At 41.5% G+C, this 13627-nt stretch overlaps 1 protein-coding gene across 2 annotated transcripts in view; it reads left to right on the forward strand.

The window, feature by feature from the left end:
• The window catches only part of WWC2 (WW and C2 domain containing 2), a 169208-nt gene that overhangs the window by 126843 nt on the left and 28738 nt on the right, over nucleotides 1–13627 (forward strand). For both annotated transcript variants that reach the window (XM_060278728.1, XM_060278729.1), the window contains exons 12-16: nucleotides 3951–4074; nucleotides 4954–5034; nucleotides 5805–5891; nucleotides 10174–10366; nucleotides 12474–12638. In XM_060278728.1, coding sequence (XP_060134711.1) covers nucleotides 3951–4074; nucleotides 4954–5034; nucleotides 5805–5891; nucleotides 10174–10366; nucleotides 12474–12638 — 650 coding nt within the window. The remainder of the gene's footprint in view (nucleotides 1–3950; nucleotides 4075–4953; nucleotides 5035–5804; nucleotides 5892–10173; nucleotides 10367–12473; nucleotides 12639–13627) is intronic.

The raw sequence follows: 13627 nt of genomic DNA on the forward strand, positions 1-13627 counted from the left end.
AAGAGAGGCATGTGTGTGTGAATACACAGACACACAGAGAGATGCTGTGTCTCAGCTCCTGCTGATATCTTTCTTGTGCTTCACTTGCGGTCTTTCCTTGATTCCTTCAGCTGAAGCTACACATTCAAAACCTCTCCTCTCCCACCTCCCCATGTTCTTACATACAGTATTGCTGCCACCTTCTGGTTCATGTGTTCAACTTCACAAGCATTTTGACCTGGTTAGAGAGAATTTTGTTAATACAGTACTGTATTCATTCATCCATCTATTCCTTCTTTCCTTTATAATACCTTCAATGAAGACATTTCCCAGAGTAGTCCTCAACACAATAGAATAATGATCAAATCAGTTACAAAGCAAAAAGAATAAGCACCAGCGATTTCTAAAAGCAGAGTAAAATAGTTAGAACTTAATTAAAAGAATAATAGTATGCTACCTGGTGCTGAAAAGACAGCAAAGGAGGCACCAAGTGAGCCTCTTTGGGGATGCACTTCCATAAATAGGCAACTACCATCAAGAAAGCTCTCTCTCCTGTTGCTTCTGGACTCAACTCAAATGACGGTAGCCCCCATAGCAAAGCCCTGCTCAGCAATCTTAGCGCATGGGCACATTGAAGTGGGAATAGGCATTCCTTCATAGATATTGACATCTCCTACTATATAGTGCTTTGATGCCAATGCTTTGAATGCCAATTCTTATCATTGACCATGCTAGCTGGGGCTTATGGGAGCTGGCGTCCAACAACATTTGGAAGGCACATGGTTGGGGAAGGCAGAATTGTGTTCTGAAGCAGGCATGTTCAAGAAGAGAAGAGTTGCTGGCACTGTTAGTTGCTTTGGGTAGCTGTAGCAAGTTATTTTTATTTATTGCATTCATATAACACCTGTTATCCCAAGTAGCTCAAAGTGGTGCACATGGTTCTCTTTGTTTTGGGATTCGAAACCTGGTCTCCCAGGTCCTAGTCCTAGTCCAGCACTCTAACCATTACACCACACTGGCTGTCAAGTTGATTTGGTCAAGTATTGGATTAATGTGGTAACTGAAGCTTGTTTCATAGCAATAGACCATTGTAGCAAAGAATGCTGGTTGCAGCCCAAGTGCATTCATGACATGCAATATTGATAGCCAGCTGTTATTGCCCAAGCTGGGCTCCCAGAGCTGACTGTCTGCCATCTGCTCAGTTGCCTGAGTAAAGAAAGAAAAATCTATTTGTAATATGAATGACAGTATTTCAGTGCTTAACTCAGGCTTAACACACTTGGCTGAGCTTACTTGATATGAAATAGTACATTCTCTAGCTTATCGCAAACTTGCCAAAAGTGTAAGGACTGCAGATGGCTAAAAGCAGGGTCGGGTTTTGTTTTGTTTTTTGTTTTTTTTAAGATAGCAAGAGGCTTTTCTTCTCACTCAGCTTGTGGAGGGGACGGTTGTATGCGTCTGTTTTGTGCAATGTGAGACTTTTATTGGCAAGCTGTAATCTTCTCTAGTTCTTTCCCAGTGCTGTGGCTATCAAATTCTAATGCACGACACCATACATGTATGCTCAGGAAAACTGGACATCTGTACACCTTCAATTCTCCCTCACTGTGGTTATCTGATGCATCTGTCAGAACCTGGAATAAGTTGTGTTTTATATCTCAAACTTTGTGGATCTTTCAACCCCTCATTAGTAATGGAAGAAATGGTTTTAAAATAAAGGCGTTTATTGGCAATACCATGGAAGTTTTTTGTAACCTGGCTGAGGCTACATGTGGACTTAGTTTCTGATCCAACATGTACCTATTGCTCCCAGTATTCAAAAATCCCATTTATTCTGCTTTCCTTTCCCTATTGCCAGACAAACGGGGAAATATATCCTAGTTCTGTGCAAAGATTCATCCCTAAGTGCATACCTCTTGATCATTCATTTGCATTGAATTTATTCCTGAAATTCTTGTATATATCTAGTTTCATTGTTAGCTGCTTTTAGTTCTGTTGATTTCACTGAGAAATGTAAGCATGTGCTTAGTTCTCTCTCTCTCCCCTCATTGAAATAATCTCTCTCTCCCCCGACACAATTGACTTTGACTTTTTTTTATTTTTGCAACATCCATGTCTGCTGTCTCCTGCATCCTTATATGGTGTGGGGGCTTTGTCCTCACACATAGGTTTTCCCATGCCAAATATCTTTGGGAGTAACAGAGTTAGAATAACCATGAAGTTCTTCCACAGACAGTCTCTGTCATTGTCAAAGTCGATTTCAGACTGCTGCGGTTATTCCTGGGGGTAATCAATAAATCATGTCATCACCTTCACCCCTCTCAAAGTGGTGGAAGAAAAAGCACTTCATCATCAAGGAAAAAGCATCCCCACTGCTACAAATGAAAGGAGAAATGCAGCAATCAATCCTCTAATCTGAAGCCTTAAAATTTAAACATCTTAACAAGATGTAAAGTCATGACTCAGGAGGGGGGCGTAATGCATACCAATACACTTGGCTCCTTGGCAGATGAAAGGACTCCTCAGCCTTGCAACTTATTATATTACAGGATGCTGCTTACAGTGAATGTTTCTTGCTCTCTGCAGGAAACTCTAGCTCATGAATGTGAGCTGAAGATTGAAATTAAGTGGTGGTTGGCCCTAAAGATTCTCCTTAAGTTTTGATAGTAGAGTCATATCACATTCGGCAGAACATATCACTGCTGAAACGAAGGCAGAATTAGAATTAATTTCTTGCAGGGATTTCAGTAGGAAGAATTCTATATGATATTTTAATTCAAGTGTGGCCAGCCAACTAATGTCATCTGACCTGAAGCACTTGAGCAGCCTTCTTCCTAAGGAGAGATGCCTTTTCAGACGTGAATTGCCCATCTGTCATCCATTCTGCAAGCTTCCTTTCATGTGGGAGAGGAGCAACACCTCTGAAAGTGTATATCATCCAGGTGTGACCTGCCCAATGAGCACTTTCAGAGCTTCCTCTTCTCAGGTGTAAGGTTGTCCAGTGCTGGGCAGTCTCCTATCTGTGGTGAGTTTTGGAGAGGCAGATTGGGGCATCTGACATCCAACCCAATCTGCACTTTCAGAGGCATCTCTTGAGCCACTGAGCCACATAAAAAAAACCAATCCCCCAGTTGATTCACCCTGTCTGTGATTTAGTAACCTTTGATAGGGCAACGGATAGGTTCCCCAATCCTGTCCTAATTGCTAAGTGTGGGGACTGGTTCACTTGTTGGCCAAGTTGAATGGGGCCTTTGCTCTAACTTGGCCCTTAGACGTTCCATTTGTAAGGCTCGTCAAGCACACTGCTTTATAGTATTTCTCAAATAGAATGTGGTGGCAAGCTTGAAAGGTGGGGAATATTCATTTGTAGCTAAGGACTTGGAATAATGCTGATGGGAAACTATTTTTGGCAAGTTAATAATGGTGCTTGGCTATGAAGCTGATTACCGGTAGTTTTGCACAAAAACCCTAATGAAAGTATGCAATACATTGGTTTTCCACCAGCATGTTGGAACCTACAAATGGATCATTCGCAGACCTGAGTTTGGTCACATCAAGGGCACCAGCATTCCCATTTTCTTTGTTTGGTGGGGGTATTGTTTTTTGGGGGGAAGAAGTGGGGAGATTGTGATAAGATGCAAAGCAAGATAGTCCTCCTTTACCTTTAATGGTTGTACAAAAGAGAATTGTAGTGGCGGTAGCTTTTTTTCAGCCCTAAACAGCAAGATGCACTTAACACATTCTCTCTTCTATGTAATTGTAGGTTGGGGTTAAAGGGGAGTCCTGGATCTAAAAAGGTGTGATGCTATTTCAGTAAATAACAATACTGTAAATGACTTGTGATGAAACGAGTTACTCTACTTGATGCCCAAGATGCTTTTCAACTTGACTGTGACTTGAGAGCTTTGTGTATATGCTTTTCAGATTGATAGAACCTAAAACAAAGATTTTCTTCCTTCTTACCTACTTAGGTGTTGACTTACCAAGAAGAACAGTAAGTCACCACCTTGAGGAGAAGGCAGGGTGTGTATCTGCTGCAGTATCTGACGAGTCCATGGCTGGAGACAGTGGTGTATACGAAGCTTCTGTAAAACAGTAGGTTTAAGGCAGAATTCCATTTATCCAAAACTAAAATTTGAGCATCTGGCTTTGTCATGTCCAGGCATTTTGCAACAATTTGAAAAATAGTATGTGCGGCTGAGTCGAAACAATTTATCTCATTTTGTATTGGTTTCCCCACTCATTTGGGTAATTGTAAACACCTTCTCACTATTTTGATGATGAGCTTCCCCTGCTGTTTCATTGCCCACACAATCCTCAGCCTCATTTGCCCACACTTACTGGCTATTGAACATCATTTTGTCAATAGCGTCACAATAGCGTCCTCTCCCCCAGCCGCCGATAGGAAGGAGACATCCCGGGGTTCGGAGAAGTGCTTGCGCAGCGCTTCTCCGAACCCCGGGACCTGTCCTTGCTGGACGCACACACGCGCTCTCCCCCCCACCCGCCAACGCTCAGTCCGGCTGGGAGCAGCAGTTGGCGGCCGCAGGGAAACGGTAGGTGGGGGGTGGGGAGAGTGTGTGTGTGTGTGTGCGTGCAGTCTCTGCATCCAATCCCTGTGTCCGTGGGGCACATGAGCAGTAGCGCGGACACAAGGACACAGGGAATCTGGACGCAGAGACACTTGCACTTTATTATATAGGATGATGACCCTTCAAGGGAGGGTCCTCAAGTAATTAGCCATTAGTGAGATCAACCTTACCAATACTTCCTTCCTAGATCTACAAGGAAGTAGCTGTTTTCTGCCATCACTTTTTGACATTACATATGAAACTAAAAAAATCCTAAGCATTGACTTGAACAGTGCATTTGGAACAATCTTACAGTTTTGGTATAGAATAGAGTATATTACTGTTCAAAGGTATAAATGTTGGTCTGCTGTGACTATTCAACCTCTTTTCCTCTCTCCTCTAGACCAAATGATAGTGAAGAAGTTGCATATAGTGAAGATGATACAACAGTTCTAGAGGCACCTCAAGTACAAATAGGACTCCGGTAAGTGTGAAAAGTGAGGCTATTCCTTGACAACTGCAAATCTCTCTCTCTCTCTATATATATATATATATAAATGTTCCCACTGCGTTCGCGGAGGTAACACCCTTGCTCCGTAACCGCTGAACCAAATTGCATCAAAATAGGAGAAAGCGTACCTTGCCCATCAGGGAGGGATCTGGCATAATTTTTTTAAAAAAAAAAAACCCACACCTTTCATACCTAAAATAATGATTAAACACAAAAATATGACGCGCAAATTAGACATCACCAGCAGAAACTCTGAAGACTCCAGCAGCATCCAATAGAAAGGCAGATCACGCACTGTCACCAGCAAAAGCTCTGAAAAGTTGATGATGTCATCAACCGAGCAACTGAAACCACCAAGGCGGCCATTACCAGACAACCCACAGAGTCAGGCCAGGGCCAAGGAATGGAGGGGCCCAAATAGGTCATGGGCTGACGTAGGCTGGGGGGAGCCACAGGGTGGGGGGGATACCTCATGGGTCACTACAGGATGGGAGTAATCACAAGGATGAGACACAACCACGGGGACAGAGGGAGGAAAAAACACATAGTCCAGCGGGAAAGGGACACATCCTCCCCCTTTCCTGGGAAACAAGGACCCTGAGTCAGGCACAGCAACGCATCATGGATCATCACAGGGTGGGGGCAGCCACAGGGATAACTCACAGCAACACGTGGGAGGGTCAATTTGTGCACTATAAGTTCCTGATGCAGGGTTTTGTTTTGTTTTTGTCTCTTCTTAACAGATACGATACAAACAGCTCAAGTTTTGTGGTCATTGTGGGGCAGTTACAAAATCTTCATGCTCTTTCTGTATCCCCTGGCTCCAAAGTGTAAGTAAAGTAATCCTTGGATTGTGGTTTATCACATTTTTTGGATCCATAGGCATATTTGGAATTGGGGAAAAGTGCTGTGGGCACCCTGCTTTCTGGTTGCTTATGTTTCATCGCCTCCCCACAAACATACTCCCCACAGACATACCAAAAGTAAATGATCTTTGCTTTTCTGAGGAATCTGGGTAAATGCTGGATCCTGTAGAATTATTTAAGGGTTTTTTATTCTGTAAAGGTTGATGTCTTATTTCTGGACTGGATAAATACTCACATAGTCTTTAAGAAGATGGCGGTGGGAGGGGGAAGGAGCCTAACGGTTGCAAGATTACACTTTCCCCTTCGCACCAAAGCCCTGCTATGTGACCCCGTCCTTATTTTTCCATTCCATTTCAACCTTAAGGTTGTGTGCTCCTTCTCTGCGTCACAGAAGCACCCATCTTCTTTCTTCGCCAAGCAACGAACAATGCCCTGCCCCACAAATAAACAGGAATATAGGAAGATATTTTTAATACCTGTGAGGTTTCAAACTGTGCTATACACAACTTTTTCAAAAGGTGATCACAGAGCTATAGGTGAACCCAGCCAAGGTGTCCCAGCACCTTTTAAGTTCCTGTTGCTTTTTGGCCTTACCTAAAAAGGACACAAGTGTCTATAGTTTAGCAAAGCCCCATTTATGATATATGCCTGGATTTTTCTAACTATCAATTTGACAGGCAAGCAGAAAGTCTTCTCCAGAAGGACCTGACCTTAAACTGACTATACCTTTTGAGTTGTATCTGAGATTCATATGCTACCTGGAGACCATTTTAAACATTCATTGTATGTGTGTAATGCATTTGCATTTCAAAGGGAATGGGGTTTCACCTTCTCACTTGATAAGCAGAGCAGCACCTTTTTGCGAAAGCATGAAATGCCTCTTTTACTGGGAGCACTTGTTTCCGTCAAAGTAGCTTAATTTGTGGAAATATTTATGTACTAAAAGGCTGCTTTCTACATCACAATATGGTCTGGGAGTGCTCCCACAAGACTTAGGCTGTATACACTCTTGCTCCAGCTCATTCCCACTACAGTGGTACCTCTACTTATGAATTTAATGCGTTCCAAACGCACATTCGTAAGTCGGAAAAATTGTAAGTCAAATCCCATAGGAATGCATTGGGAGAAAAAATCGAAGCAACCCTATCTAAAAATTCGTAAGTAGAAAAAATCCCATCTAAAGATGGCGGACGGAGCTCCGTTCGTAAGTAGAAACATTCGTAAGTAGAGTTATTCGTAAGTAGAGGTACCACTGTACTGGGAAACTGAGTAAGCATGACAATAAGCCACAGTTCGTAGGTATCTAGTAGCTTCATAAGAAATATTCCCAGCTTGATTCACTCTCCCTCAAACCAGCTTTCACCCAATTAGAAAATGGTAGCTGCGGTTTAGGGGAGATATGTACAGTTCTGGGTGCCATTGCATGTGCACAGATAACAGCTTTGGTGAATTGGGAGTTCAGCATGGGGAAACAAACCAGGTAATAGGCATCAAGTGACGACATCCCTTCCCCCTCTCTGGTTTGTATAGAAAAGTAAGAACAGGACTTGAAACACAGCGGGGAGAAACAACCTCACTGCGTTTCAAGCGACTAATGCAGTGTTTCCCAAACTTGTGTTTTTGGACTACAACTCCCATCAGCCCTAGCTATCGAGGGCAGTGGTCAGGGATGATGGGAATCGTCGTCCAAAAACAGCAGGAGATCCAAGTTTGGGAAACACTGCACTAATGTGTACATAGCCTTAGGAAGCACAATGTGTAATAGAGAGGAAGAGAGTGCTCCAGCTTGGTTTCTGTTTTATCCCTCCCTGCTTTGTTTTCAAGCACGCAGTGTTGTTCAAGGAGCCCTCCCAAATTGCTGAGCTGTATTGTGGGATGAAGCAATATTATGAGCGTTTCTTTAAGCTTTAATTGTATGCTTGTGGCAAATCAACAAAAGCAGCTGTTTGGGGATAGCAGCACTAGCTATTTTCCGAACTGTAGGTGTGGATGGGGTTGATAACTGTAAAAAAACTGGACCATAAAAAGATTGGTTGACATGATTATATGAGTTGAAGATACCCGAGGAAAAGTCTTGGGATTTTTAAAATTTTATTTTAAATAATTCCTTTGCCACTTTTCATTTAAAAATAAATCCCAAGGCAGTTTACAACAAAATAATAGTTATAAGACCATAGAAATGAAATAGTGAAACTCCACAGTTACAGTCCCACAGTTGCTAAAAGGTGGCATCAGGAAACGCTTGTGCAAAAAGATGGGTTTTTGGTTTCACATAAGCTAAATAATAAAGTGTCTGTGAGAAAGGCAGTATTTGTAAATAACTTATTTTGTAGCATGATCAACAGAATTGTTCCAGAGGTCTACATTAAAAAACAATAATAATCCAAGAGCAATATGAAGAGAAAGTGGCTTTTGAAGTATATTACTGACCTACATGATTTCAACTGGTCATTGGGGTACAGGACCAATAACAGAAATGTTAGTGGGAATTGGACAACTTTATATGAAGGATTGAAGATTGTGGAAACTCCTGCTGGCTATTTGGGATTGTATTCACATGCAGCTGGATTTACACTGACATTTCATCACCTGTCATTGTAAATGGTCAAAAGGGATTGTGTGGAGGGAGAAATGGCAATTTGTATGTGTGAACCAGCACTCAGAACCTGCTAAACACTCTTAATATTTCTCTCATCTCATCCATTTTCTGTCACTTATTCTCCTTTACTTCTGTATTTTAATCTATGTATCAGTATTCTGTTTACAATTCGCAACGTTTCATTTCACTATTTCTTATTTCATTTCAAGCTCTCAAATTTCTCTGCTTTATTTTCCTTGCCCTTTTTGCATCTTTAAAAGACTTTTCCAACTTTCTAGCATATCACTAACAGGATAGTATTTAAAATAAAAAAATTCCTTCAGTAGCACCTTAAAGACCAACTAAGTTTTTATTTTGGTATGAGCTTTCGTGTGCATGCACACTTCTTCAGATACAGTGAAATAGAAGTCCCCAGGCACTTATGTAGAGAAGGGGTGGGGAAGGGGGGGATCATTCAGAAGGGTGGTGGAAGTGGGTGATTGACTGACTGATAGCTGTTGATGACCGAAAACGACTGCAAATGGTTTTGCATGAAAAAGCAAGGGTTGAGATGGCTGAAGATCGCTTATCATGTATAATGAGATAAGAATCCGATATCTCTGTTCAAACCAGGTCCCTCCATGGTTTTGAGCTTGGTGATAAGTTGTAATTCAGCAACTTCTCTTTCCAGTCTATTTCTGAAATTAATGTTAGAAATTGCTCATCTTCTAACATTGTGTATGCTATCAAATGCCAACGGTGCCCTTCAGCTCTCTATATTGGACAAACAGGCCAAACCCTACGCCAAAGGATAAATGGACATAAATCTGACATCAGGAACCAGAAGACAGAAAAACCAGTAGGAGAACACTTCAATCTCCCAGGACATTCTATACAAGATCTCAAAGTAGCTGTCTTACTACAAAAGAATTTCAGAAATAGACTGGAAAGAGAAGTTGCTGAATTACAACTTATCACCAAGCTCAAAACCATGGAGGGACCTGGTTTGAACAGAGATATCGGATTCTTATCTCATTATACATGATAAGCGATCTTCAGCCATCTCAACCCTTGCTTTTTCATGCAAAACCATTTGCAGTCGTTTTCGGTCATCAACAGCTATCAGTCAGTCAATCACCCACTTCCACCACCCTTCTGAATGATCCCCCCCCTTCCCCACCCCTTCTCTACATAAGTGCCTGGGGACTTCTATTTCACTGTATCTGAAGAAGTGTGCATGCACACGAAAGCTCATACCAAAATAAAAACTTAGTTGGTCTTTAAGGTGCTACTGAAGGAATTTTTTTATTTTACTTCGACCCAGACCAACACGGCTACCTACCTGTAACCAGGATAGTATTTAGCATCCTAGCATATTCCCCGCTATTTCCAGTAGGATAACAGACTCTACAAATTCCATCTGTGATTTGTGAGCTCTTCTTAACTCCCACCCACTCTTGAGTTTCAGCATTTCCATTTCTATTTTCACTATTCTTTCTTTTTTCCCCTAGTTTTCCCAATTGCCAGGTTAGGTGACACACCTTTACTATTGACCATCTATAAGGCAGTGGGCACTGAAGTCTCTGCAGTTGAACATAAGACTTATCCAGGGATAAGATATTTCTTTTACAAGTGTTTAGCACACGTTTTTTTCTTCCCACCTCCTAGGTATTTTAGAGTTGCAGTTCTTCCCTCTTCCGCTGACATCAGCTGTCTTTTCCGCACGAAAGTCCACTCTGCTGCTGAAACTCTTTTATTTAGTGAGATGTTCAGAGTAGCCATTTCCCAGGCATCTTTGCATCAGAAGACTTTGAGAGTGGATGTCTGCTCCGTCAGTAAAACTCGTTGGGAAGAATGCCTAGTAAGTATTCTTTATTATTGGCTTTATTTGATGTTCTTTTGTTTTTTCTCATGCTGATGGATAGGAGGCTTCTGAGGCATGCATTAGCAACCTCCGCAGGACTTAATATATTCATCTCTGATATGGGATGATTGTGGAATTTAGATTCCCTTTTGATCACAGTATTACAGAGGTAGACAATTTGTTCAGTGCTGAGGGCTTCATTGAAAATGCATCATAAGCCTGAGGGCTGCAGCTAATATACATATTTTAGACACATGTAATAAGCATAATTTGCATATGGTTTTAATCGATGTAGTCAATGGCAAGCTACAATGAGCTTTGCAACAAAATAGTGTGCTCCAAACATGGCAGCCTCTCAACTCAATTTTTTATATTTCAGCAAAGAAGTTGAAAACAGTAAGACTTTTTTGGGGGGGGGATTTGCTACTATTTGCATTTTTTCATCATATTCTTCTACATCTCTCTCCAGCTGTGACAACTAGAAAATTTAATGAAAACCAAAAATCCTTTGTTTATAGCAGATATGCAACCCACATGGAGTAGTTATCCCTTTGGCCCTAAAAAAACTGTGTATCTTTAGTTTGCAGGTAGATGGACAGGGTTCAGTTTTTGTTGCTTTCATTTTGACTTCCAGTCACATTCACAGGGTGGGAGGGGATGATGGAAGATTAGAATTGAACCTACTAAATACTTAAATGCCAAATAGTTGGTGCAATTGTTGTGCTTTCAGGAAGCAAACTTTTGTCTGCTGGACAATGTTTTTGTTCTTTGGCTATGGAGAGAGGAAAATGCCCCTCTGCAACACAAGCTTATTTATTTTGAGAGGGTAGAAGCACTGGAATGTATTTTATGTTTGTGACACCTGTTTTCACTCCATGGCTGACACAATTCTGTCTTACTGTGGCTCTCGAAAGCCCCATTGACATGAACAAGAAACACACGAGTTAAATTCTTAAAATACAATTTTGGTGCTGATGCAATTTCCTGGCCTACCTTTTATGTTGATATCTGACAGCATTGACCCACAACACACATCAATACAGGAATGATGTGCAGCCTAGAAAACTGCAAAGCTAGTAAGCTTCTTCCATTCACCTTTGTGGTGCATCTACTAAAGTGCCTTATACCAAATTGCTCCAGGGAGCCCAATATTGCCTACAGACAATCTTTTTCCAAGACAGAATTTCCCATGCCAGGGAATTGAGCCTGGGAACTTGTGCAAGCAAAGCATGGGTTCTGTCACTGAGCTCTGGCTCCTCCCCTACCTCAGTGGCAAAGGTGCATCAAGCAAAATGGGCACCCTGGTAAGAAGCTGATTGCTCTGTTTCTCATGCTATCATTGCCTTAGTAACCATTCAGTGGATAATAGTATAATGGAAGCATATTGATTAATAACCATGGACACTGCTAGAGTTTAAAATGATGGCGCCTGAGGCATGTTGCGCAATAGGGCTCTTCAAGCCTCCGAATAGGAGCCTAAATTTTCTTTTCTTGCATATAAAGCCACATTCTTTCCTCATGATGGACTGATGCCAGGGTTTTGTTTTTTTGTTTTTGCCCCAGGCACCAACTTAGTACTGTTTCTTGCATGGATCTGTTATATTTGATTAGATTTACAGAATATAAACTACTATATATATTTCTCCTTGTGGGTATGCATTGTCTGGTCCTTAATATTTCTAGATTACAACACACACACACACACACACACCTCTCCTTTAAATCAGGTTGTCCCCACGTTGAGGGAAAACACAAGAGCAGCAAAAGACTGGCTGTTACCAACCAGTGAAGAAGATCTGGGTCCCAGGGCTTAGCTGGGATTCCTTTTGTGGAGTCCTTCTGAATCCCAGTTGCTTGTGGGTTTCCCACAGGTAGTAGTCGCTGTGAGAACAGGATGCTGGGCTACTGTAGATGGGCCATTGCCCTGTTGTTATGTAAGAGGTACGGGAAGTTAGAGGTATTTGAGGAGCCAGAGTAAAACCATGTTGACATATTTGCATTGTTTCATCAGGTAGGGGGTGTTGTATCTATTAAAATTACTGTTATTTTTATTGATTTGATTTTCTCAATAACCAATGAATTATCATTTCACATTTCTATACAGGCTGGAACTCAAATAAGCCTGGCAGACTTGCCCTGTTCGGATGAGACTTCTACTCTCTGGTATAACTTGCTGGCTTACAAGCAGATTCCTAGGAAAAAGAATAAGGAACTAAAGGAGGATCCTGTATTTGTATCAAACAATCAGTCGCCTGGCTCCTTGGACCTGGTGAGCAATGTGTGATGGCTTCTGAACAGGAGACTAGAAAAATAGAAGTGGCAACGGTGAAGCAATTGTACTGTCTAATTATTTGCTCCCTCCTGCTGCTTTTGTTAGCTGACTGCCATATGGCCTGAGTGGAGGTGTGTAATTTGGCTTCTAAGAACCAAATCTACCTTGTAAGGGGGGAAAAACACCTGCAAGCCGCATGTTACCACATTAAAATTTCCCTGTGCATAAAAAGCACAACACTAGCTCATCATGGAGAAAGCTTAGGATACTTTCCACAGTTATTTGTTTTGTTTATTTATTTAACAAAATTTGTATTGTATTGTGTTCTTTTTTAAAAAAACCCACTTGTAAGCAGTTTGCAACAATATAAAATAAACATTAAAAATGGTTGATGGAAAACAGTTAAAACAGGCATTAAGATATTCAAAAGATAAATAAAATCAACCGAAGCTAAAGAAAAGCTCAAAACACATTAACCTCTATGTGTCTGGATAGCCTTGCCTAAACAAAAATATTTTAAGCAGGTTTTTTTTTTTAATTTATTTTTATTTAAGGTTTTCTCAGTTTACAAAGACATGGGCAGTGTCTCTCATAGCATTTTTACAGATCAGTTTCAATTGTTGAGACATTGGGGAGGAAAAGGGGGAGAGCGGTAGATAAGGGGAGGGGGTGGGGGTAGTGTGACAATGTTTCTAGTTTACTTAAAGTGTGTTGGGGGGGTTGTCAGCATCGGTTGTGCAGGTTCTTTGTTGTGCATTTGTTTTCCTTTGATGGTGAGAGTTGTTGGGGTTGGCCTAGGATATAGTTTTCTTTTGTGGTTGGCTGTGGAGGTCTGTTTTATGTGAGTAGGGTGGGCGGGTCAGGTTAGCCATATTGATTTGTATGCTGTTGGTGGATTTCTGTCGTTGTCTTGTTGCGCTGTGTATGTGATAAAGGGGAACCATACTGGGGTGAAGCCGTCTTCTTCTATTTGACCCCGTGTCAAT

This window comes from Zootoca vivipara, chromosome 9 (assembly GCF_963506605.1).
Source record: "Zootoca vivipara chromosome 9, rZooViv1.1, whole genome shotgun sequence".
Classification (NCBI taxonomy): domain Eukaryota; kingdom Metazoa; phylum Chordata; class Lepidosauria; order Squamata; family Lacertidae; genus Zootoca; species Zootoca vivipara.